This window comes from Hevea brasiliensis, chromosome 13 (assembly GCF_030052815.1).
Source record: "Hevea brasiliensis isolate MT/VB/25A 57/8 chromosome 13, ASM3005281v1, whole genome shotgun sequence".
Taxonomy (NCBI): domain Eukaryota; kingdom Viridiplantae; phylum Streptophyta; class Magnoliopsida; order Malpighiales; family Euphorbiaceae; genus Hevea; species Hevea brasiliensis.
Window position 1 is genome coordinate 78,476,531 of NC_079505.1, and position 23,276 is coordinate 78,499,806.

General features: G+C 34.9%; 1 protein-coding gene, 1 long non-coding RNA gene and 1 other non-coding gene across 3 annotated transcripts; 2 read left to right on the forward strand and 1 right to left on the reverse strand.

Moving 5' to 3' along the window:
- The first annotated feature begins 214 nt into the window (after nucleotides 1-214).
- LOC110651254 (uncharacterized) lies at nucleotides 215-1,030 on the forward strand. Its single transcript, XR_002494115.2, has 2 exons — nucleotides 215-725; nucleotides 825-1,030. It is a non-coding gene; the product is annotated as an uncharacterized LOC110651254 (long non-coding RNA).
- Nucleotides 1,031-16,494: 15,464 nt separating this feature from the next.
- LOC131172298 (small nucleolar RNA R71) lies at nucleotides 16,495-16,601 on the forward strand. Its single transcript, XR_009142780.1, has one exon. It is a non-coding gene; the product is annotated as a small nucleolar RNA R71 (small nucleolar RNA).
- A 3,547-nt stretch (nucleotides 16,602-20,148) lies between these two features.
- Nucleotides 20,149-20,945, reverse strand: LOC110651256 (uncharacterized). Its single transcript, XM_021806529.2, has 2 exons — nucleotides 20,690-20,945; nucleotides 20,149-20,600 (listed from the first exon to the last, which is right to left on the reverse strand). Exons 1-2 carry the CDS (start codon nucleotides 20,805-20,807, stop codon nucleotides 20,311-20,313), a joined length of 408 nt encoding a protein of 135 aa, XP_021662221.2. The 5' UTR covers nucleotides 20,808-20,945; the 3' UTR covers nucleotides 20,149-20,310.
- Between the last annotated feature and the right edge of the window lie 2,331 nt (nucleotides 20,946-23,276).

Here is a 23,276-nt window from a genome sequence, read left to right on the forward strand (position 1 = left end):
AATCCATATAGCCGACCCCAAATTTTTAGGATAAAGACTTATTTGAGTTGAGTTGAGTATATCTTTTAGACTAAGCTTTGTTGGACTCAATCATCAGGTACTCATAAAAGTATTTTCTTTATATATATATATATATACACACGTAAATGTAAATGTAAATGTATACTCAAAACTCGAGAAATCATAGTGCATATTAAATTAAAAATGGAAGAAAAAAAAAAAAAAGCCTCGCGTGTGAGAATGTCTAAAGATGAGTTTCTGTCAAAATTCCAAATATCAGGACATAGGTTCATTTATGTAAACCAGTAATATGAGTGATGAATGCTAAGAAAGCATCTAATGCCATTGATCTGGGTGCAATCCAAGTCACTTATTCCATTCTCTTTAGCTTTCACCATCCTCTTGTCGTATCTTATCTTTACCTCCTGATTCTATTTCTTTTTCACACTTCAAACTCACTACTCTGCACTATAAATATATATACACTATGTTCTAGTCGAAGCATAGCAGAGGCCAGAAGGAGTTGATCAAATACAAACCCTTCTTTGTGTAGGGTTTTCCAGAAACCAATGGCATCATTAAAAGCTGAGAAACCTGCTGGAACTCAAACTTTCGGGCAGGGCAAGAAGGAACCTGCAGCCAAGGCTACTGATGGTGCCTCCAAATCTGCAGCTTCCAGGTCCTCTTCTTCCAAGAAGGCTGCACCAAAGGAATCCAAGAAGAAGGTAACAAATAAGTACATACATACTTGGACGCAAGTATATACTATACATGACTTAATTATCAAGTTAATTTCTGTGAAAAAATTTTCAATTTTTGCGCAGGGAAAAGGTGGCAAATCAGGGAAGAACTAATCACAGAGCCTTGCACACGATGTGTGAAAGCAGCAGTTAAATTGAAGACAATTAGTTGTTTTATGCACTTATTTTAAGGTTTTTTTTTTGAACTCAAAAAATGTGTGACCATATGCAAATGTAAGTCAGCTTCCTGGACTTGCTCTATTGAAATAAAATATTGCATTTGAAACTCATGGTTCTGAGCACGCAGGGACCGTCATGCTAATACACACACACACATATTCTTATTATAGCATATGGATTCTATGCAATAATTTTTCTTTCATTGTTCATTATCATTATTATCATTGTTGTTTCTTGTGAATATAAATCCATAAAATGTTTTCAAACAATTATTTATTTCTTATTGGTTACAAATGATGATCACAGCTATTGCAATTCGAATTTTTCAGCTGCACTAATCAAGCACTGATAACTTCAATTTGCAAGATCTTGAAATCTTTTTCCTTGTTTGGCCATTATCGTAACTTTAATTTACACTAGACTAGTTAGATATTTAGATTAGAATCCTATCATTCTGCAGAAATTTAATTTTAAAGTTTTTCCCTTGTTGTTAAGTAAAATAAAATGTAGAGGGAAAAGAAAAACAACGCCTATTGCATTCCCTTTGCATTTACTCTGTTGCCAACGATTAATGAAAATATTACTTAATTAAACTTGAATCTCAACTTGTCAACCAATTATTTCTCGGACATATTGAAAACTTCTAAAGGACATGGAAGCTGGGAATGAATATTTTTCATTTAGGAAGACACATATTTATAATTTTTTGATAAATGAGAAATTTTATTATAATTAGGGAAAGAATCAATAGAAAACCATAAGATCAAACTCAACCCAATTATAGAAATCCAAGCAAATTATCAAAGGGGTGGTATTGAAAAATTAAATTGCCAAAAGAGAGTGGAATATAAACTATTTACCAAAATGGGTGAAAATTGATGACTTGGCAGAGAAAGAAAGAGAGAGAGACTCAACTATAATTAAGGCTAAAATGAAATTAAATTAATTTATGTGAATTGAAATAGAAAAATAATATAATTCAAAACGTAGGACGCTGCCTAGGGTAGCGACCCATTAACTCTCTAAATATATTCTCTTTTAGCGTGAAATTATATTAAAAATAGAAAAAAAAAGCACCTAACAACAAGGTGCTACCATAAGTTGTAACCAAGACATCACATCTTACCGATTCTCCTTTTTCATTTGGCGTGGAATTGATAAAGTGAAAATTTAAAAAAAAAAAAAAGCTACCTGAAAGCTAGGCACTATCATAGGTGGCGACTAAAGATGAATCTGATGGTCTTCTCTGGTGTGAAAATTCACGAGTAAAAACAAAAAAAAAAATTTAAAAATTTTAGGCAGCGGCCAAGGCGCTACAATATTTTTTTTACAATAATATAAATTTAAAAATTTTAAATATAACACATATTAAAGAAAATCATTTTAATCTATCATTTTTTAACTTATTATATTTTTAATTATGTTTTTCCTAATTTTAATTTCACAGAATAATATCTCATTTTCACTAATAATAATTTTTATTTTACATTTTTACTAATCCAAACTTTTTACCGCACTACTAAATTTATTACACATAAAAAATAATATATATTATCCTATTTTCCTAAATCTAATAATATATTGAAAATTATACTACATAATTAAATTTTTTTAATAATATTAATTTATCTCATTTTACATAATTAAATTTTTTTAATAATATTAATTTATCTATTTTATTTTAAATACTCTAAAAAATAATATATTATTTTCCTTAAAAAATTGTATTACTTCATCTACATTTTACCTAATTACTTTTACCAAATAATATACTACACAGTACAAAAAAAAAAAAAACCGGAAATATTTTTTTAACTTACTCTACTTTTAATATTTTTTCATTGTTTATAACTAAAAAATTACATTTCATATTAATTTCATCCTATTTTTTCCCATTTTTTTAACTTACTCTACTTTTAATATTTTTTCATTGTTTATAACTAAAAAATTACATTACATATTAATTTCATCCTATTTTTTCCCTCTAAAAATTTCTAAATATATATTCAAATTATTAATATTTTTTTTTCCTATTCTCAACTATTTTATTACCTTCTTTACACATAAATTTATACCCTAAACCTAATTATTTTTTCTAACTTGAATTTTACAGCATAATATTTAAATTTCATTATTAATATTTTTTTATTTTTACTAATACAAATTATTAACCATACTATTATAATTATTACATAATATTTTATTTTATTATTAAATTTTTAAAATATTTAACTAATACAAAAATTATTACTACACATAAATTTTATATACACACACTACGCATACTTTTAAAAATTGGAGAGAATCGGTGCATAAAATGAAAGGGAGAGAGGGAGTTGAAGGCTTATATAGAGGTTGGGAGATGTTACTATACATAGAGTCTATTTGTTACTCTACTACGCTACGGGATGCATGATGGGATTGTATTGGAAAGGATGCTGGATGCTACCTATGATAGAGTCTAACTGCCTAATGAGACAATTCAGCTAGACTCTAGCAAGGGTAGTGCCCAGCTACTAGGTCCCACCAGGTAATATATTTTTTTTATTCAGTTCACTTCACGCTAGACAAGAAAAGAGAATCTGTCAAATGTGAAGTCTTGGTCGCTACCTATGATAGCACCCCCTACTAGGTGTATTTTTTTTTTTTGTTTTTCAATATAATTTCACACTAGACAAAAATATATTCAGAGAGGCAATATAGGTTATTACTTTAGATAATGTTTTGCGTTTTGAATTATATTATTTTTTCAATTTCAATTCACATAAATTAAATTAATTTAATTTCATTTTAACCCCTAGAGGCTAGTCATTATTGAGTCTCCCCCTCTCTCTCTCTCTCTCTCTCTCTCTCTCCCAAGTCATGATTTTCACCCCTCTTGGTAAATAGTTTATATCCCCCCTTTTGGCAATTTAATTCTTCAATATCACCCCTTTGGTAATTTGCCCTAGAAACCCTAATACTAGAAGCCTCAACCCAAGTGGAGCAACCCGAATAGGCAGAAGCTTCGCTGAACACTGGATAGCTTAATTAGATGCCAAGGAAGCCTTATATAGCAAGGAAAAACAGGCGGTAGATGCAGCTCAAAGAAGACTTAACCTTGTTGAAAGAACCATCTATAGCCAAAGAAGGGCCCCAATCTTCAGAAGATCACTAGGCGACGGGTAAAGCTCTGTAGGTCTTCTCAGTCTCTTATTCACTGCTTCTCAGATGGTATCGGTAACGTCTCTCTGAGATACCACACCCACAAACAGAACACAGTGATCTCAAACAAAAGATACCGCACACATAGCCAGCAGAGCTCACCCTTCGCCAAGAGGAGGAACACTGGGCACAGAAGCAAAAGAAAGCTCATGCTCCTCTCGGCTAAAGATCGATTAGAAACAAGCCAAGAACGCAACACATCGTGGGTCACCAAAGTCCCTCTCGCCAAAGACCCAAGATGAGAGGCAACAAAACCCATACGATGTAAAAGATCTTGATGCGTCCCAACCGCAAGTGCACGGGTCGTACAAGTAGTATAGAAAAATATCGATCCCACGAGGAGTTGTGTTAATGATTGAATTTTCGATATAAAAGTTGACTAAATTAAAGTATTTATGAGATTAAGTAATGAATTAATGGGTAATGGAGTATGAAATCTAAATGTGCATATTTAATATTCCATTCAACAATGTATTAATTAAACTAAAATTGCATCAAATAGAAATAAGCAAGTTCAAATATGGCAATATTTAAAATGGCAAATGATTAAATTTGATTAGAAATTAACAATGGTAAAAAGGTGATTAGGAGTTAGGATTTCATATTCGAGCTATTAGGATTTTAAATTGGTTGTCCAATCTTATGAAACTTATGAGTTTTAAGGAGATTAATTCTTAAATCCTTTGAATTCCCTTTCGAGTGAGACAAAGAGTGCCTTAATCAAACTAATCCTACTTTCGTGGAGTTAGAATTAATTAAGACCCATTAAGCTCCTTAATTAATCTGTAAATCCTCTTAATCCTTAGCCTATTTCTAGGTCTAAGTTAATTAAGTCCAATTTCCTGATTATCTATCACAAGGCCTTCTCCTTTTCGGTGCTTCAACCATGGATTAAGAACATTACTCAATGGGATCCTACATTAAGCATGTCATTAAGCATACAAGAAATGAATAAAACTCATTAAGACCACAAAATATGGATTACCCAATCAAAATCCACAAAATATCTCAAATATTACAACCCTTACTCCAGAATCAAAAGTAAACTACTCACTATCCATAATGCTTACAAGATATGATGAGTTTAAATGGAAATAAAGCTTTAATCTAAGCTAAGTAAGTAATTAAAAACTAGATATGTAGAAAAGTGTAAAGAAAGAAAGAAATCTGCAAATCTTAGTTGAAAATGGTGTGGAAGGTGAAAATGACTCCTCAAATTCTGCTTAGCCTCCTCCTTTCTTTCTTTGCTCCTTGCCTCTAAAATGAGAAAATGGGACTATTTATAGCATTTTTCTGACATGGAGCCCTAAAATAGTATGTTCTAGGAGGAATACATTAAGGGAATCTTACTTGACTCATTAATGAACTCTTTATGGATTTGCATAAGTGGACTGCATAAGTTATCTGATCCCTTATGCGATTTTAGTTACAGGTCACTTATGCGTTGCATGACTTAGTGCATAGGTTATGCACAAATTCGTGAATGTGCATAAGGGAGGTGAGAATGTGCATAAGCTATGCAGTCTCCTTATGCACATTTCGGTGGATTCGAGCAGTGATCTTCCTCCTTATGCAGAATCGCATAGCTTATGCGACAAGTTATGCAGATTTGGTCAATGCATATTTCAGCTTGAAAACTTGTTTTTGGCATCTTTCTTTGTAGAAGACACTCCTCAATGGCAAAATTCTCTTTAGTCCTTCAAAAACACCATTTTTCCTACAAAACAAAGCAAAAATTACAAATTAATCCAAAGTTGACAATTATGGAAAACTAACTAAATAACTAATGAAATTAGCTAAAAATGACTAATAATCAAATAAAATGATTGTGAAATTAGACCTAAATGACTATGCAAAATATGTGCATCAAATACCCCCAAACTCAAGCTTTTGCTTGTCCTCAAGCAAACTTTAAAATGTGGTGCAAAGTTTTTAAGGGTGCCTTATCCAAATAGTTATGAAAATCACTCATTAAGGTAACTTAACACACCTTTAGCCATACCAACAATCCATATACCCATCCTTCAAAATGCAAAGAATTTAATGCTTATCCAAGGTTTCACTGCTTAGCCATCAAGTCAATTATCATTCAAATCCCCAAACCAACCAATCAAAAGAGAGTCATGCTCAAAAGGAATTCTAGAACAATCAATAGTCAAAGTGTCTCCATATGGAATGATGGAATTGAATGAATGAATGAATAATTTTCCAATCCCATAGGCAAATTCCCTACTCCTATCTCCACTAATGTAGCTAGTACTATCAAGAGATCAAAGGTCTTTTTAGGGATGTAGTGGGGCCATGGGGTTCAAAATGAGACTAAGAAGAAAGATAGGTAAAAAGGATTCAAAGCATGAGAATATTTTCAATTTTGAAACATAAGGTACACTTTATTATATATTTTTTTCTTTTTCTCTTTTTTTTTATATGGGAGAGAAGAATACACAATGAGGATTGTCAAGTGCTAGCATAGTTTACAAAACACATAAAAATGGAGGGACATTTTGATACTTTAACTTGTATTTTGTATTTTCTTTTGATGATTGTCCCTAAAATTCCAACACAAAAACTCATTTCTTTTGATACTTTGGGTGGATTTCTTTCATTTTGAATGGCAATAGTGAAAAGCACATATACTAGCACTTTTACAAGGTGACAAGTATTTCTTCTCCCTTTTATTGTATTTTTTTTTATTTTATTTTATTTTATGTACCTAATATTATGAATAATTATTCTCATGAAAAGGGTTGGAGTGTTTGGTTCATTGGCTAGGTAGTAATAAGGGTTTCAAGAAAAATTAGGGACAAAAAGGCTCAAAGGGGTTTGCAAGGATAAATTTTAATTGGGAAAAAGGGCCAAAGGTTTAAAATGAGAAGGTTTAAATCAAAGAATGCCTAATCATCTCTCTTTTCAAGTACAAGCTGGTATTTCGCCTTGAAAGGTTTAGAAAATTTGTTCTAGGATTGGTGAGACATCATTTGACTACCTTATATCCAATAATTCCCTCTAAACACTTCCATCTCCAAATGACTAGTTGGGTGGCTTTTTGGCTAAGAAGATATAGGCAAGGGATAGACACTTCAAAACCTTGCACCTTTTAGGAAACTTTCAATCCACAAACCCAACTAAAAGGTGAGTCAAATCACTCTCATAGGCACATTTTCAATACTCAAGGGATTTGGCAAAAGATTTTAATGCATGGTGTATGATTCCTAAAATGAGTAATGCATGAACTAAATGGAGGAAGCCTATTTGTATGCAATTTGTACAATTTCTAAGTGATGTATAATGTGTGTGTAAATGTGTAATGAATATATATGTATGGATGTATATGTAAAATATTTACAATATATGTAAATGAAATGGGATGAGATGCTCTTATACTCAAAATGTGAAAAATAAAGCTAAAAATCAAAATGTGCACCCCAAACTCAAAATTAGACATTGTCCTCAATGTCTCAAGCGATAGATATCCGAAACTCAAAGCAAATAATATTGACCAGAATTGTAAAAATTAAGAACAAAAGAGAGAGTTACAGTATGAGAATTCAAGTTAAAGGGATGCATAAGAAGGCGCACGAGGTTATGCGAGTTAAGTCTTTATCGAACATGTGCATAGGTAAGGTGCATAAGCCATGCGGTCTTGCATAAGAGGCAATAGATGTTGCATAGGCTATGCGGGACAGTGGCATAAGGAAATACAACACATGCGATTCTGAAGTAGCGAGAAAGAGTTACTGAGCTATGCAAAGTTATGCATGAGGAAATTCATAGGTATGCAGTGTATACAAAAAGCTGCTGAGGGAATTGGCAAGGGAAATGTACAACCAGCGGTAGAAGTATGGAAATATAGGCAGTATGGGCAAATATGTACAAAAAGGCAATAAGTGCAATAAAAATCAAAGAAGACGAATGTAATAGCTATTCAATAAAACTTCAAAAGAAAGCAGAATTTAAAAGAAACTAATTGAACAAATCAACAAAATCCAAAACAAACTATAAATGTTTGAACATATTTACAAAGAAAAGGTCCTACAAGATTGAACAAAAGTAAACTAAACACTAATCTATGTCTATTGTTTTTCCTTTGTCCAAGGATGTTGCTAAGGGCAGTGGCTGTCATTTGTCGAAATGATGGTGCAGAGGAGGTGATGGAGGTGGGGTGGCATGCCCAGAAAGATCATGAGTTGCTTCACCATCTCCTTGATTCTTCTGTTTGTCCACTGGTTTGCATGACAAGGTCAAATAGTTGATCATGACGATCCTTTAGTGTATCAAGACCATCAGAAAGTTTTCTATCCACAAAGTAGATATCATCACTAAGCTGTCAAGGTAGGTGAATAAGGCTTTAGTGTTGAATGCAGAGGAGTCTTGTGGATGAGGTAGGTTCGGTATGGGAGGTATGGAAATTTGAGGTAGGCTGGAATGTCTGAGTAGGGTGAGGGGTGGGGTAGGTGTAGTAGGGTCTTTGTGGGGTGTGAAAGGTTGGGTTCTGGTTGTGCAATTGGTTCGATTCTGCTGCAGGTGGCGATGTCAAAATATGATAAATGGAACCTGTTTTGGTTAAGTGTCTTGATATCAAAATAGGAAGTGTCCTCAAGTCTTTGGGATTGAGTGCTCTGCAGGATTAAAGCCAAAATGCTTGGCTATGTGATAATGAGCCCACCCAAAACAATGTCACCAATGGATTTGGTGGCAATATGCGACACATGTTCACAAAAGAAGTAACCGGGAGATACCTTAACTTTGTGAAATGCACACCATAACATAAATAGTTGATTTGCCCACACGAACTAGTCCCTACGCCCAATATGGTGCTAGCCATCACCTATGAATAAACCTAAGTGCAGGATCAAGGATTTGGGATGTTTTGGATCTACCCAGAGAAAGTTTGAGGTTGGTTTGTTATGATTCTCCAAAATTGGGCGGGATTCGGATGCCCTTGTTGGCTACCTCTACTCCGGTGTGTGGTACTCTAAAGAACCCATCAATTGCAAAACCAAAAATGCCATGAAATTGCTCTAAAGACAGCACTCTATTTTGACACAATCATCAAAATGTCATAATTGGCTTAATGTCTACATCATGCAAGTTGAGGTTACCATAGAATGAAGAAATAAACTCCAAAAATAGAATTGGATAAACTAGCTCTTGCTTATGCACAAATTCAGTCCAACCCATACCGTCAAGAAATGAAACTAAATTGTCAAATAAACCCAGAGATTGTAGAGAATCAGCAGATATATACCTAGTAGGTTGAACCCTTATATATTTGAGTCTATTGAAAGCGGATTTATGAATTGTATCAGGGAGAGGCCAGGTAGCTTTGATACAAATGGTGCTGGTGAAATTGTCTTTTCTTGGAAGAAGGTGTAGAGTTGGAGCTTTTGGCTTTTTAGGAGGTGGCTCAGAAAATGGGGTGGGTGGGTCTTTGCGTTTGGACAGAGGAGGAGCAGAGGACATGGGTCGCACGGATTTGGACCTAATTTTGCGTTTGTATGTGGTTGGTGGAGGTGGTGGTGGTGTCGTTTGTGGTGGAGGATTGGAAGGGGGGTGTATCGAAGACAATGGAGAGACTTCGAGAGGAGGCGGGCGTGAATGTGGAGGGAATCCATGGCGATTGGAGAAGAGATAGGGGGAAATGAAAATGTAGGGGGATTTAGGGTTTTTGTGATGAGAGCGCTTGTGGGAGAGATGGGGAGAGAGACGGCGAGATGCCCGGAAGAAATGAAGGTTGAGGGCGGTCGTGGGGTTCAAGAGTCGGGAAGTGGAGGTGGTGGGAATGTTCTTTCTGAAAATGAATTTGAATCGGGTTGTAGGAGGCTGCATAAGGGAAAATGATTTATGCATAACCTGTGCACTCTTTTGTACATGTTTCAAAAGGATTTAAATTTCAGAGAAATGCTTATGCACAAGTGCATAGGTTATGCACTGTCCTTATGCATGTTTCGGTGACCCTGAAATGGTGAGGAGCGAAGTCATGCGGGAGTGCATAAGTTATGCACTCCCCTTATGCATCTCTCGGCAAGAATGGTTTTTCAGAAAATTGGGTCATGCAGATGTGCATAAGCTATGCACTCTGCTTATGCACTCTGCGGCAATTTTTTTTGAATTTTGGTTGGTGGTCATGCAGATGTGCATAAGCTATGCACTCTGCTTATGCACTCTGCGGCAGGTTTTGAAATTCAGAATTTTGGTTATGCAGAAGTGCATAGGCTATGCACATTGCTTATGCAGGTCTCGGCAAGGTTGTATTTTTGGAGTTCTTGGTTATGCGGAAGTGCATAACTTATGCACCTTCCTTATGCACCCCTCGGCAAGAATGATTTTTCTGGGTTTCTGGTCATGCAGATGTGCATAGGTTATGCACTCTGCTTATGCACCCTTCGGCAGAATTGGAGTTTTGGATTTTTGGTTATGCAGAAGTGCATAAGTCATGCACTCACCTTATGCAAACTTCGGCAGAGAGAGAAAATGAAGGATTTGAAGTTATGCAGAAGTGCATAAGTCATGCACTCACCTTATGCAAGTTTTAACAGATATGAAATTTGACAAAATGAGGTTATGCAGAGTTGCATAAGCTATGCACTCTCCTTATGCACTTGCAATAAAGGTGAAAAATGGCAAGAATTTTGGTTATGCAGGATTGCATAAGCTATGCAGTTGCTTATTCACAATTCAACAAGATCAAGAATGCAATAGAACATGAATTGCAAGTGTGAAAAATACCCTGGAATGATGAAATATAATTCTATGAAGCACAAACCATGAGAAATTTTCACCAAAAACACATCAATATATTCAAAGTTCATCAAAAGTGCATCACACAAGCATGTAAAAATGGATCCTACATAAAAGACCCTTGAGAACTATGCCATTTTAAGACAAATTCTGCAAATCAACATTTAGCAAATAAAACTCCATAAAAATCTACATGAAGTTGCATCTAACCACAATTGAGAAATGAACTCTCTAAGATTTGCCAAGAAAATGCAACATTTCTACCTTGAATCCTACAACCCCAAAGGAGCTCGAAACTGCAAAAATGACCAACTAACCACCATAATATCATTATAAGCACAAATATTAGAAAATTACCCACCCAACCTCACCAAAAACACAAGTGATCTGCTGCAGATTCTATTTTTCTGCTCTGCATAAACCAGATAGCAATTTCAGTAGTTCACCAACCTTTCTCCATTGATATACATCCAACCTCATCAAAAACATGAGCCATTTTGCTGCAGACACCCTTTTTGCTGCAGAATGTACATTTCCTCTGCATGAACTAGATTGCAGCTCCTGCACAGATTATGCAGCAAAAGCTTATCAGTTCTTTTGAAGGACAAAATTTTTCAAGTTAAGAATTACTTCCCCAACAGTTCACCAGCCCTTTCTTCATTGAATTACATCTACAAGAGACAAAATTTAACAATGTCAAAAATTGAATTTGGGGAGATTTGAGATAAAAACAAAATTAATGAAAATGAAAGTAAATCAACAAAAGCAAAATAAAAGGACTTGGGATGCCTCCCAAGAGGGCTAATTTATAGTCCTTAGCTGGACTCTTCATGAATTTTCTTGAAAAGAGGTGAGGATTGGAGAGCTTGTAACGACTTGCTCCTAGTATTGGGTCTCGGTTATGTAATGCTTCAATCTATGCCCATTGACCTTAAAATTCCCAGATTTTTCACTCCAAATTTCTATTGCTCCATAAGGGAAAACCTTAGAAACTCTATACGGACCAGTCCACCTTGACTTGAGTTTTCCAGGGAACAATTTTAATCTTGAGTTGAACAACAAAACTGAATCACCTTCTTTGAATTCCTTTTTCCTCAGATGCTTATCATGCCAAACTTTAGTTCTTTCTTTGTAAATACGGGCACTTTCATAAGCATCCATCCTCAATTCCTCAAGCTCATTAAGTTGTAACACCCTTTTCTCACCAGCTTGCTTAAGATCAAAATTCAAGGTCTGAATGGCCCAATATGCTCTATGTTCTAGCTCCACAGGTAAATGACAAGACTTACCATACACCAACCTAAAGGGAGTAGTTCCTATAGGGGTTTTGTAGGCAGTCCTATATGCCCATAAAGCATCATCTAGTTTGATAGACCAATCTTTCCTAGAATTGTTCACTGTTTTCTCCAAAATATGCTTGAGCTCTCTGTTAGAAATTTCAACTTGTCCTGAAGTTTGAGGATGGTATGGGGTAGCTATCTTGTGCACTACACCATACTTCCTCATTAAGCTCTCAAATTGCTTATTACAAAAATGGGAACCCCCATCACTAATTATAGCCCTAGGAGCTCCAAATCTGCTCAAGACAAATTTCTTCAAGAATTTCACTACCACTCTAGCATCATTAGTTGGAGTTGCAATAGCTTCCACCCACTTTGACACATAGTCAACCCCAACTAAGATGTATCTATTACCATATGAAGGAGGGAATGGCCCCATAAAATCTATTCCCCAAACATCAAATAATTCCACTTCAAGAATATTATTTAGGGGCATTTGATCTCTTTTTGACAAATTTCCACTCCTTTGACATTTATCACAATTCAACACAAATTTCCTCACATCCTTAAAAAGATTTGGCCAAAAGAAACCAGCTTGCAAAATTTTCTTGTGTCTTAGAGATGCCAAAATGACCTCCATAATCAGAAGCATGGCAATGATGCAAAATACTTTGTACCTCCTCTTCAGGAATACATCTTCTAATTAAACCATCACAACATCTCCTAAAGAGTAAAGGGTCATCCCATCTATAAAACTTCACCTCATGCAAGAACTTTTTCTTTTGTTGCCATGTCATACCTAGAGGTAAAACTCCACAAGATAGATAATTAACAAAGTATGCATACCAACGTAGTTTAGCAACAAGAGTGAAAAGTTGGTCATCCAAAAAGAACTCATCAATAGGGATTTCATCCAATTCTTCACCATCCAATTTCAACCTACTAAGATTATCGGTAACTACATTTTCGGCTCCTTCTTATCTCTAATCTCCAAATCAAACTCTTGTAGCATCGAATCCACCTAATGAGCCTCGGTTTGGCCTCCTTTTCTGAAGCAAATACACGATGGTGCATGATCTTAATATATAAGCACCATTGAGTCAAGAATGTAAGGTCTGAACTTTTCCAATGCAAAGACAATTGCCAAAAATTCCTTTTCAGTTGTTGCATAATTTGTTTGAGCCTCATCCAGTGTTCTACTAGCATAATAAATAGCATAAGCCTTTTTGTCCTTTCTTTGACCAAGAACAGCCCCGATTGCATAGTTGCTAGCATCACACATAATTTCAAAAGGTAGGCTCCAATCAGGTGGTTGCATGATTGGTGCGATGATGAGCTTGCTTCAACTGCAAAAGGCATCCAAACACTCTTGGTCAAATTCAAATGGTGTGTCATTATTTAACAAATTAGACAAAGGTTTAGCTATTTTAGAAAAATCCTTAATAAAGCGTCTGTAGAACCCGGCATGTCCTAGGAAACTTCGAATTCCCTTGACATTGGTAGGAGGAGCCATCTTCTCTATCACTTCAACTTTGGCTTTATCAACCTCTATTCCTGTTAGACACCAAATGTCCAAGCACTATCCCTTCTGAACCATGAAATGACACTTTTCCCGATTTAACACAAGGTCGATATCGCACATCATTGCAAAATTTTAGAAAGGTTAGCCAAGCATATATCAAATGAAGATCCATAAGCAGAAAAATCGTCCATAAAAACCTCCATTATGTCTTCAATGAAATCGAGAAGATTGCCATCATGCACCTCTGAAAAGTGGTGGTGCATTACACAACCCAAATGGCATCCTTCTATAAGCAAAGGTTCCATATGGACAAGTAAAAGTGGTTTTCTCTTGATCATTTGGATGGATAGGGATTTGAAAAAACACGAATATCCATCTAAATAGCAAAAGTAAGAATGCCTAGCTAGTCTTTCCAACATTTGATCAATGAAGGGAAGTGGAAAATGATCTTTTCTAGTGGCAACATTTAATTTTCGTAATCTATGCACATTCGCCAACTAGTCACCGTTCTAGTGGGAATTAATTCATTATTTTCATTTTTGACCCTTTGTCATTCCACCCTTTTTGGGACAACATGTCTTGGGCTCACCCAAATCTTTATGCGAGATGGGATATATGATCCTGCATCAAGCAACTTCAAAATTTCCTTTTTAACAACTTCTTTCATATTTGGGTTCAACCTCCTCGATGTTCAATAGATGGTTTACAATTTTCTTCCAAGTGATTCTATGCATGCAAAAGTGTGGGCTTATTCCCTTAATGTCATCTATGGTGTATCCCAAAACTTTCCTAAATTTTCTCAACACTCTTAACAACTTATCGACTTCTAAAGTACTCAAGTTTGCATTTACAATTCTTTGGATAAGTGTTATTAGTGCCAAGAAATTCATACACAGTGAGAAGGAAGTTGCTTAAGTTCTACCTTAGGTGCATCTTCTTCCTTGAATGATGATTGCTTAAATTCTGCTTTTTCCTTTTGTGTGAGTTGAAAAACTGGAGCAGAAATGAATGGTGGACTTCCCTCTAAGTGTTGAGTATATGCAGCTACATGAGGGTTGTCATAGTCTATGCCTCCTCCATGAACCAAACAATTTTCAAGTGGATCTTCTGGATATTTCTTTCTGAAGTGTTCTTCAACCAGCTCATCAATGATATCAACTCTCAAGCAAGTATCAGCTTCAGAATGATGCTTCTTCATAGAGTTATTAATATTGAAAATTAATTGCTCTTCACCAACCCTAAGAGTAAGCTTTTCTCCTTTCACATCAATCAATGCTCCTGTTGTAGCTAGAAAGGGTCTCCCCAAGATAATTGGAATATTAGAATCTTCCTCCATGTCCAAGATGACAAAGTCAACAGGTATGTAGAACTTTCCAACCTTCAGGGGCACATTCTCCAAAATCCCTTCAGGATACTTGATTGTTCTGTCAGCTAACTGAAGAGAAATGTGGGTTGGCTTTAGATCTCCCATGTTGAGCTTCTCATAGATAGAAAGGGGCATAAGGCTAACACTAGCCCCTAAATCACATAGAGCTTTTGTAGAACAAGATTCTCCAATGTGGCATGGAATTGAAAAACTCCCTGGATCCTTAAGCTTTGGAGAAAGTTTCCTTTGGAGGATAGCACTACATTCTTCTGTCAAAGCTACAGTTTCATCATCTTCAAGTTTTCTCTTGTTTGAGAGAATTTCTTTCAAGAATTTTGCATAAGAGGGCATTTGTGAAAGAGCATCAACAAAAGGCACATTTATGTAAAGTTTCTTCAAAACCTCTAAGAACTTCCCAAATTGCCTATCAAGCTTGGCTTTGTGAAATCTTTGTGGAAAGGGAAGTTGTGGCTTGTAGGGCCTGGGAGGTATATACTTCTCTTTGTCTTCAAATTTCTCCTTACATTTTTCTGCACTCTCTTGTTTTTCACTCTCATCAGTTCCTTTTTCATTTTCTCTCTTCTCACTGTTTTCACTCTTCTCATCATTTATAACTTTACCACTTCTTAAAGTAATAGCTTGACAATGCTCTCTTGGATTTTCTGGTTGACTTGGAAGCTTTCCAAAAGATTTGGCACTTGAGGAAGATGCTTGTTGTGCAATCTGGTTTTCCAAAGATTCATTGTGTGTTTGCATTTGTTCCAGCCTTGCTTTCACCTCTCTCATCTCCTCATCATGCTTATTTTGGTTGGCAAGAATGCATTGCAATAAAGCTTGATGGTGGAATTTCGTTCTTCTTTGTTTTGGTGGAGGGTTCATATTTTTCTGCTGAAAATTGGGCAATGGTTGCCTATTTTGCGATATGGAACTTGACTCTGCTGTTGTGGTTGAAAATTCGATTTTGAACTTGATTTTGCTGATTGCCCCATGAAAAGTTGGGATGATTCCTCCAATTTGGATTGTAAGTTTGAGAATAAGGATTCCCCATTTGCTTGTTTCCATAATTACCAACATATGCCGCTTGTTCTCCATAATCTACTCCACAGCTGGTAGTTTCCTCTGCATAAGCCACTTGTTGTGAACTTCCAGCTGATGATGTTGAACTAACCAACATACTCAAATCTTCCATCTTCTTAGCAAGGACATTTGTAAGTGCATCAAACTTTGCATTAATCATGTTGAATGGATCAAGATCATACATTCCAGTGACTTGCCTTTTACGAGTTGGGTGGTCCTCTTGGACTACTCCAAAGATGAGTATTCTTTGCAATTTTCTCTAATAACTCATAAGCTTCATCTTCATGCTTTATAATAAATTCTCCTCCTGTTTGAGCATCAATAATTCCTCTGATTGCAGGAGTGACATTTGTGTAGAAATTCTGATTTATCATCCATTTTGGAATGGCATGATGTGGGCATAATCTCTCTAATTCCTTCCATCTCATCCATGATTCATAGAGAGTTTCATCTTCTCTTGGTCTGAAAGCTGTCATTTGATTCCTCAGCTCTTGAGTTTTTCCAGGTGGAAAATATTGTGCAAGAAATGCATCAGTTAGTTGCTCCCAATTTGTAATGGAGTTGTGAGGTAAAGAATCAAGCCAATCCAATGCTCTATCTTTCAAAGAGAATGGGAATAGCTTCAATCTTGCTGCATCATCAGACACTCCAGGTTGTTTTTGCATGTCGCAAATCATAGCAAACTTCTTCAGGTGTGTGTGTGGATTTTCAGAAGGATGTCCTCCAAATTGAGAGTTTTGGATCATTTGAAGAACTCCAAAATCCATTTTGTAACTGTTCGCATCAATCCTTGGTCTTGCTATGCTCTCTCTCAAGTCATCAAAACGAGGAAAAGCATGATCCATCATACTTCCCCTAGGCACGTTTGCATTAACAACTTCTTCCCTTGGGCTTCATTTTCATTGTTTTGACCATTTCCAGCATTACCAACACCAATTCTAATTCTTTCATCACCATATCCGCTTCTAATTCAGTTTCTCTCAAGCTTCCTTCCTTCTTCCGGTTTCTTTCTTGTTGGCCTTACAAAATTTCTCAATTTCAGGATTAAACAAGAAGGTTGTGTCACTTGAGCTTCTAGCTCTTCTCATAAAAGATTAAAGTACCTGAAAAAGAACAAACAAACACAAAATGAAAAGAAAAAAAATATAAAAATAAAAACAAATAAAATAATCAAGAATTCAATCTTAAACAAACAACTCCCAAGAACGCGCCAAAAACTTGATGCGTCCCAACCGCAAGTGCACGGGTCGCATAAGTAGTATAGAAAATATCGATCCCACGAGGAGTTGTGTTAATGATTGAATTTTCGATATAAAAGTTGACTAAATTGAAGTATTTATGAGATTAAGTAATGAATTAATGGGTAATGGAGTATGAAATCTAAATGTGCATATTTAATATTCCATTCAACAATGTATTAATTAAACTAAAATTGCATCAAATAGAAATAAGCAAGTTCAAATATGGCAATATTTAAAATGGCAAATGATTAAATTTGATTAGAAATTAACAATGGTAAAAGGTGATTAGGAGTTCGGGATTTCATATTCGAGCTATTCAGGATTTTAAATTGGTTGTCCAATCTTATGAAACTTATGAGTTTTAAGGAGATTAATTCTTAAATCCTTTGAATTCCCTTTCGAGTGAGACAAAGAGTGCCTTAATCAAACTAATCCTACTTTCGTGGAGTTAGAATTAATTAAGACCCATTAAGCTCCTTAATTAATCTGTAAATCCTCTTAATCATTAGCCTATTTCTAGGTCTAAGTTAATTAAGTCCAATTTCCTGATTATCTATCACAAGGCCTTCTCCTTTCGGTGCTTCAACCATGGATTAAGAACATTACTCAATGGGATCCTACATTAAGCATGTCATTAAGCATACAAGAAATGAATAAAACTCATTAAGACCACAAAATATGGATTACCCAATCAAAATCCACAAAATATCTCAAATATTACAACCCTTACTCCAGAATCAAAAGTAAACTACTCACTATCCATAATGCTTACAAGATATGATGAGTTTAAATGGAAATAAAGCTTTAATCTAAGCTAAGAAGTAAGTAATTAAACACTAGAAATGTAGAAAAGTGTAAAGAAAGAAAGAAATCTGCAAATCTTAGTTGAAAATGGTGTGGAAGGTGAAAATGACTCCTCAAATTCTGCTTAGCCTCCTCCTTTCTTTCTTTGCTCCTTGCCCCCTCTTTAAAATGAGAAAATGGGACTATTTATAGCATTTTTCTGACATGGAGCCCTAAAATAGTATGTTCTAGGAGGAATACATTAAGGGAATCTTCTGCCAGCTCATTAATGAACTCTTTATGGGACTGCATAAGTGGGTGCATAAGTTATCTGATCCCTTATGCGATTTTACTGGTTCTGGTCACTTATGCGGTTGCATGACTTAGTGCATAGGTTATGCACAAATTCGTGAATGTGCATAAGGGAGGTGAGAATGTGCATAAGCTATGCTGTCTCCTTATGCACATTTCGCCGGTTCGAGCAGTGATCTTCCTCCTTATGCAGAACTGCATAGCTTATGCGGCAAGTTATGCACAGTTTGGTCCATGCATATTTCAGCTTGAAAACTTGTTTTTGGCATCTTTTTGCTGTAGAAGACACTCCTCAATGGCAAAATTCTCTTTAGTCCTTCAAAAACACCATTTTTCCTACAAAACAAAGCAAAAATTACAAATTAATCCAAAGTTGACAATTATGGAAAACTAACTAAATAACTAATGAAATTAGCTAAAAATGACTAATAACCAAATAAAATGATTGTGAAATTAGACCTAAATGACTATGCAAAATATGTGCATCAGATCTCTAGAGCTAAACCCAAGTAGATCCATCTTCATCCCTTTCTAAAATTAGCACCGACCTTCATGTAAAAGAAAATCCAACAAAGTCTATTTACAGCCCTGTCCAGAGGTGGGAATAGAAAGACTCACTCTTTAGGCAGAGAAGAAAGCTGTCCCCTGTCCGAAAAGGGCAACTGAAGGCCATCGAGTGCCAGAAAGGAACGACTGAACCGCAAGAAAGACACAAATTTGAGAGAAATCTCTATCTAAAGTTTCTCCCTTTAAGGAAATTGTAGCAAAGCAGCATGTACAATTGGCTTAATAATTAGGACCCTGAATTTGAAATTTCATAATCTTGGCTAATGTTCATTAATTAGACATGTCTCTTTAACTAAGCTAAAGTATTTAAGAATTATCGTCATCACATTGTATTATTTCTCCATTCCATTCAAGTTTTAGTTCAGCAACGCAAGGTAATTATTCTCTCTCCTTGAACCAACTAATTTAACATTCCTAATTCAACCATAAATTGGTATTATCCTCCATTTTCGACTCCAATTCATTCCACACTCACAAACCAACTCTGGTCACTTCAATTGAAAAATTCAACCTTGACTCAGCATAAAAATAATACTTAAAAAAATTTCTTAAAGAATAAATTCTTGGCATAAGTCACTTTCATAAAAAAGAATTAGAGCTCAGAATACTCAAACATAAGCAAAGAAACATAATTTTCCGTTGACTGGAACGTGAATGGAACTCCACCAAAATTGAGTGAATTGATGGCTGAAACTACAGGTCTCCAAAATTTCAATTCATTTTTTTTTTTTGGGCGTTGATGATCTAGCCAAAATCAACAGCGGCACGAGAGACGAGCTTCTTTGGTGTTTCGAGGATATGCGAGGAAATTGGCCTTGGGCTTCGCTGTCACCATGGCAGTGAGAAATCGAAGCCACAATCCCATTTCTGTTCAAATTTTCAGTCGACATAGATGAGTGAAAAAGATTTTAGCATGGCGCGTTGGCACTAAATGATCGAAATTATTATGTCCCTATAAATATGTGAACTGATTAAACGTAATAAAGATGTATTTAAACTTATTAAAAGAAATTAATTAATGTCAAACGATTTGCTCTGGTACTTATATGAAGGAAATGAGATGAGATGGGAGACCGAAGGAAAGTAAAGTTAATCCCAAGACATTATTTCCCGGAAAATTCTTGCCAGAAAAACAATCCCAGGAGTGATGACATATTCTCATTCTCCGCAGAGTACCCAGCAAGTTAAAAGGTCGATCGTATTCATAGAAATTTAGCAACATATATTGAAAAATGGCTTCATACACAACTTGGTACGGGGGCAGCACCATTGTTGCACAATAAAATTATAACTAGACCTAGTTGTAGTCTGGGGGACTATAATCGTGCTCCGGTGGGGAATAGTTGTATTGAGTGGATGGTTGGTTTCCACCTCCACCGCCGCCATCACCTGCATCTTGACTATTTCCATTTCCACCAGATCCATATTCCACCCTAGTGACTGCGGTTGGAGGTGGCATTACGACTGTCCCAGAAGGAGAACTACCGCCAGTGGCTGAACCGGCATGAGGCGATTCACTTCCATGGAGTCCAGTTTTGCTTGGTCCTTTGCTTTGGTTGTATCCAGTCGAATTATTGTTAGTCGTACCTGGACAGAGCACCATTTTAGGACAACAGATTCATGCATACGTAGTGCAAGATATTGGCAATTTAAAGAATGAATTGAACAATGCTTACCGTTTTGAGGAATATCCTCTAGGATCCTTATTGAAGCCAGACCCTGCGGAATGGTGTGGAGGACTACAACTAGGACGAAGCAGCAAATGATTAGGAGGGAAGAAATCTTGACTACCATTGTATGCCTTCTACTTCTAGTTCTTGCAAATTCTTAATATATTTGCCAATGCTCATGGAAGTTGTCCACAATTCAATTTTATATGCAAAGGTTAATAATATACTGCACTTATACACTTACTTATGGGACCAAGGGAGATTCACATCAACCCATTATTTAGCAATGAGTGCAAGCAAGAAGCTTCTAATGAAACAAAGGCATATCGGTTTTTCTTACCAGGTTGCGGACCGAAAGGGGAAAATACAAAGACTTGACCCCTCCGTCATTTAAGCCTTGCTCAAGGGTTTGAACATGTATTCACTGCATGAATGGTGGGAAGTCCTCATTCACTCTTGAAAATGACTTCTGCAAGAGCAAGATTTTATTTATTTATTTATTTTGGTTTAGATGGAAGCATATATGAAATCGTAATGATCTTACACTACGACTTCAATATCAGACTTTGTCATCAATTTGTTAAAATTTCTTTTAATATTTTCTAGAACTATGGGCATCCATTATAATTATTAATGTTATTAAACTTGGTTCAAAAGTTGATCGAGTTAATGAGTCAATGATTTAATCAGTAAATTAATGATTTAACTAATGAATCATTAAAATTTAATTAAATATATTAATTAAATATAAAACCTATTAATATAAATAAATATAATTAATTAAAATTTTAATTATTTAAAATAAAACTTTAACATTTATTAAGTTATATTTAATAAAATTTAATAGTGATTTTAAATTTCATATTAAAATATTTAAGTGACATGATGCATAAAACTTTCTATAAATGTATACTTATCTTTTTAATATTTATGAAATATTAATTATATGTTCAAAATATTAAAATAAAAAAACACATAACCATTAAGTTAGCTTAATAAATTTTAATTTTAAAGACTTTTTATGAAATTTTGAATTCAATTCTCCATACTAACACTAAAAAAAAAAATTGAATAATTGAACCGACTGGATCAATTGGATTATACTAATTCAACTATTGAGTCGACCGAATCACTCTAGGTCTATTCATTATCTAGTTCAATTACAAATTTAGACTAATCTGAAGATTGATTCATTTATTCACTAGTTCCACCCACCGGTTTTGACTGAGTTTAATAACTATGATAATTATAGTTTTAAGATTTTTCCTAAATCATGCTAAAATAGTTGGTTCATTGCGAGACATTGAAAGGACTATAAATGTGATCTAATTAATTTGGGCTAAATATTATGTGGGCTAAATTTGTTGTGGGCCATGGAAGCCCATGGCAACTGATCCATATAAAAGGAGTGCTAGTCTCCTCTCCACCGGGACGACCGCTATCAAAAACGTCAGGACCCACTGTCGAAGGTGCGCTAGTCTCCTCTGCACTTCTGTTTATCTATTTAAAAAAATAAACATAAAAAAAAAGGTCAATGGATGGCTATTAAATATCACAATCAATTCTTAATTAAATATAAAAAATTCAAATTATACAATTAATAACACCTGCCATTAAGGAGCCAATAGAATAAGACTTGATCAAATTAAGACTTCATTTACAATTGAATGGAGCTTTAATTTATTATAGGCAACATAGAAGTAAGGAATGTTTTTTTTTTGGGTAAAGAACAAGGAAAGTAAAATTTGGCGGAAAGGGAAAGTCTAGGACAAAAACTTTTACCTATCCTTTTTTGTTTTCAATAACCGTGGCTTGGGTTAGGGTCTACCTTATAGTTAATTAATTATATATATTTTATAATCATATATCATTTTTAACTTTCAAACTCATTGCACACATTGACATAAAAATGGGAGTGTTGTTTAAGTTGGTTTGATTATAGCTCTGCTTGAAAATATTAATCGTTTTAATATATATTAATTATTTTAGTACTTATCTGTTATTCTATTAGTTATTAACGGTTAACAATTAATTATTTATATAGTTGTTAAAGTACAAGTTTTGATAAAAGTAATTGTTGGATTAGCTGTTAAATATAAAAATAATAATATAATCGTGTTGACTCTAATTAAAATACCCCTTTAACCTCTAAAAGTTAGTAGAAATAACTTTTCATGAATCATTCCTTCAACTTTTAAATATTATCATAAATACTATGTTACTAAACGATATAAATAAAAAAAATTATTGTGAAACAGGGCTTATATATATATATATAAAATAAATAAGAAAGGGAAATGGGATGCTTAAATATTTGATGCAGTGCTGATGTTTAAGAGAATTAAAAAGTATAAAAGAATATATGTAGTCCAACCCGGCTAATTTAAAATTAACACTTGGTTGTTGTGTATGAAAATAGATATTATTTTATTTGATTCAACTTACCGGATAGCGCTTAACGTGAATTGAGTTTTCCGGTCAAGCTGAGATTTCCATGGGTTGCTAAGGAATCTGTTTGCATGCCCTGGTTTCAAGAATCTGAAACGTACCCACGGTTTCGTTATTTATATTAATTATTCTAGGATTTATTCTA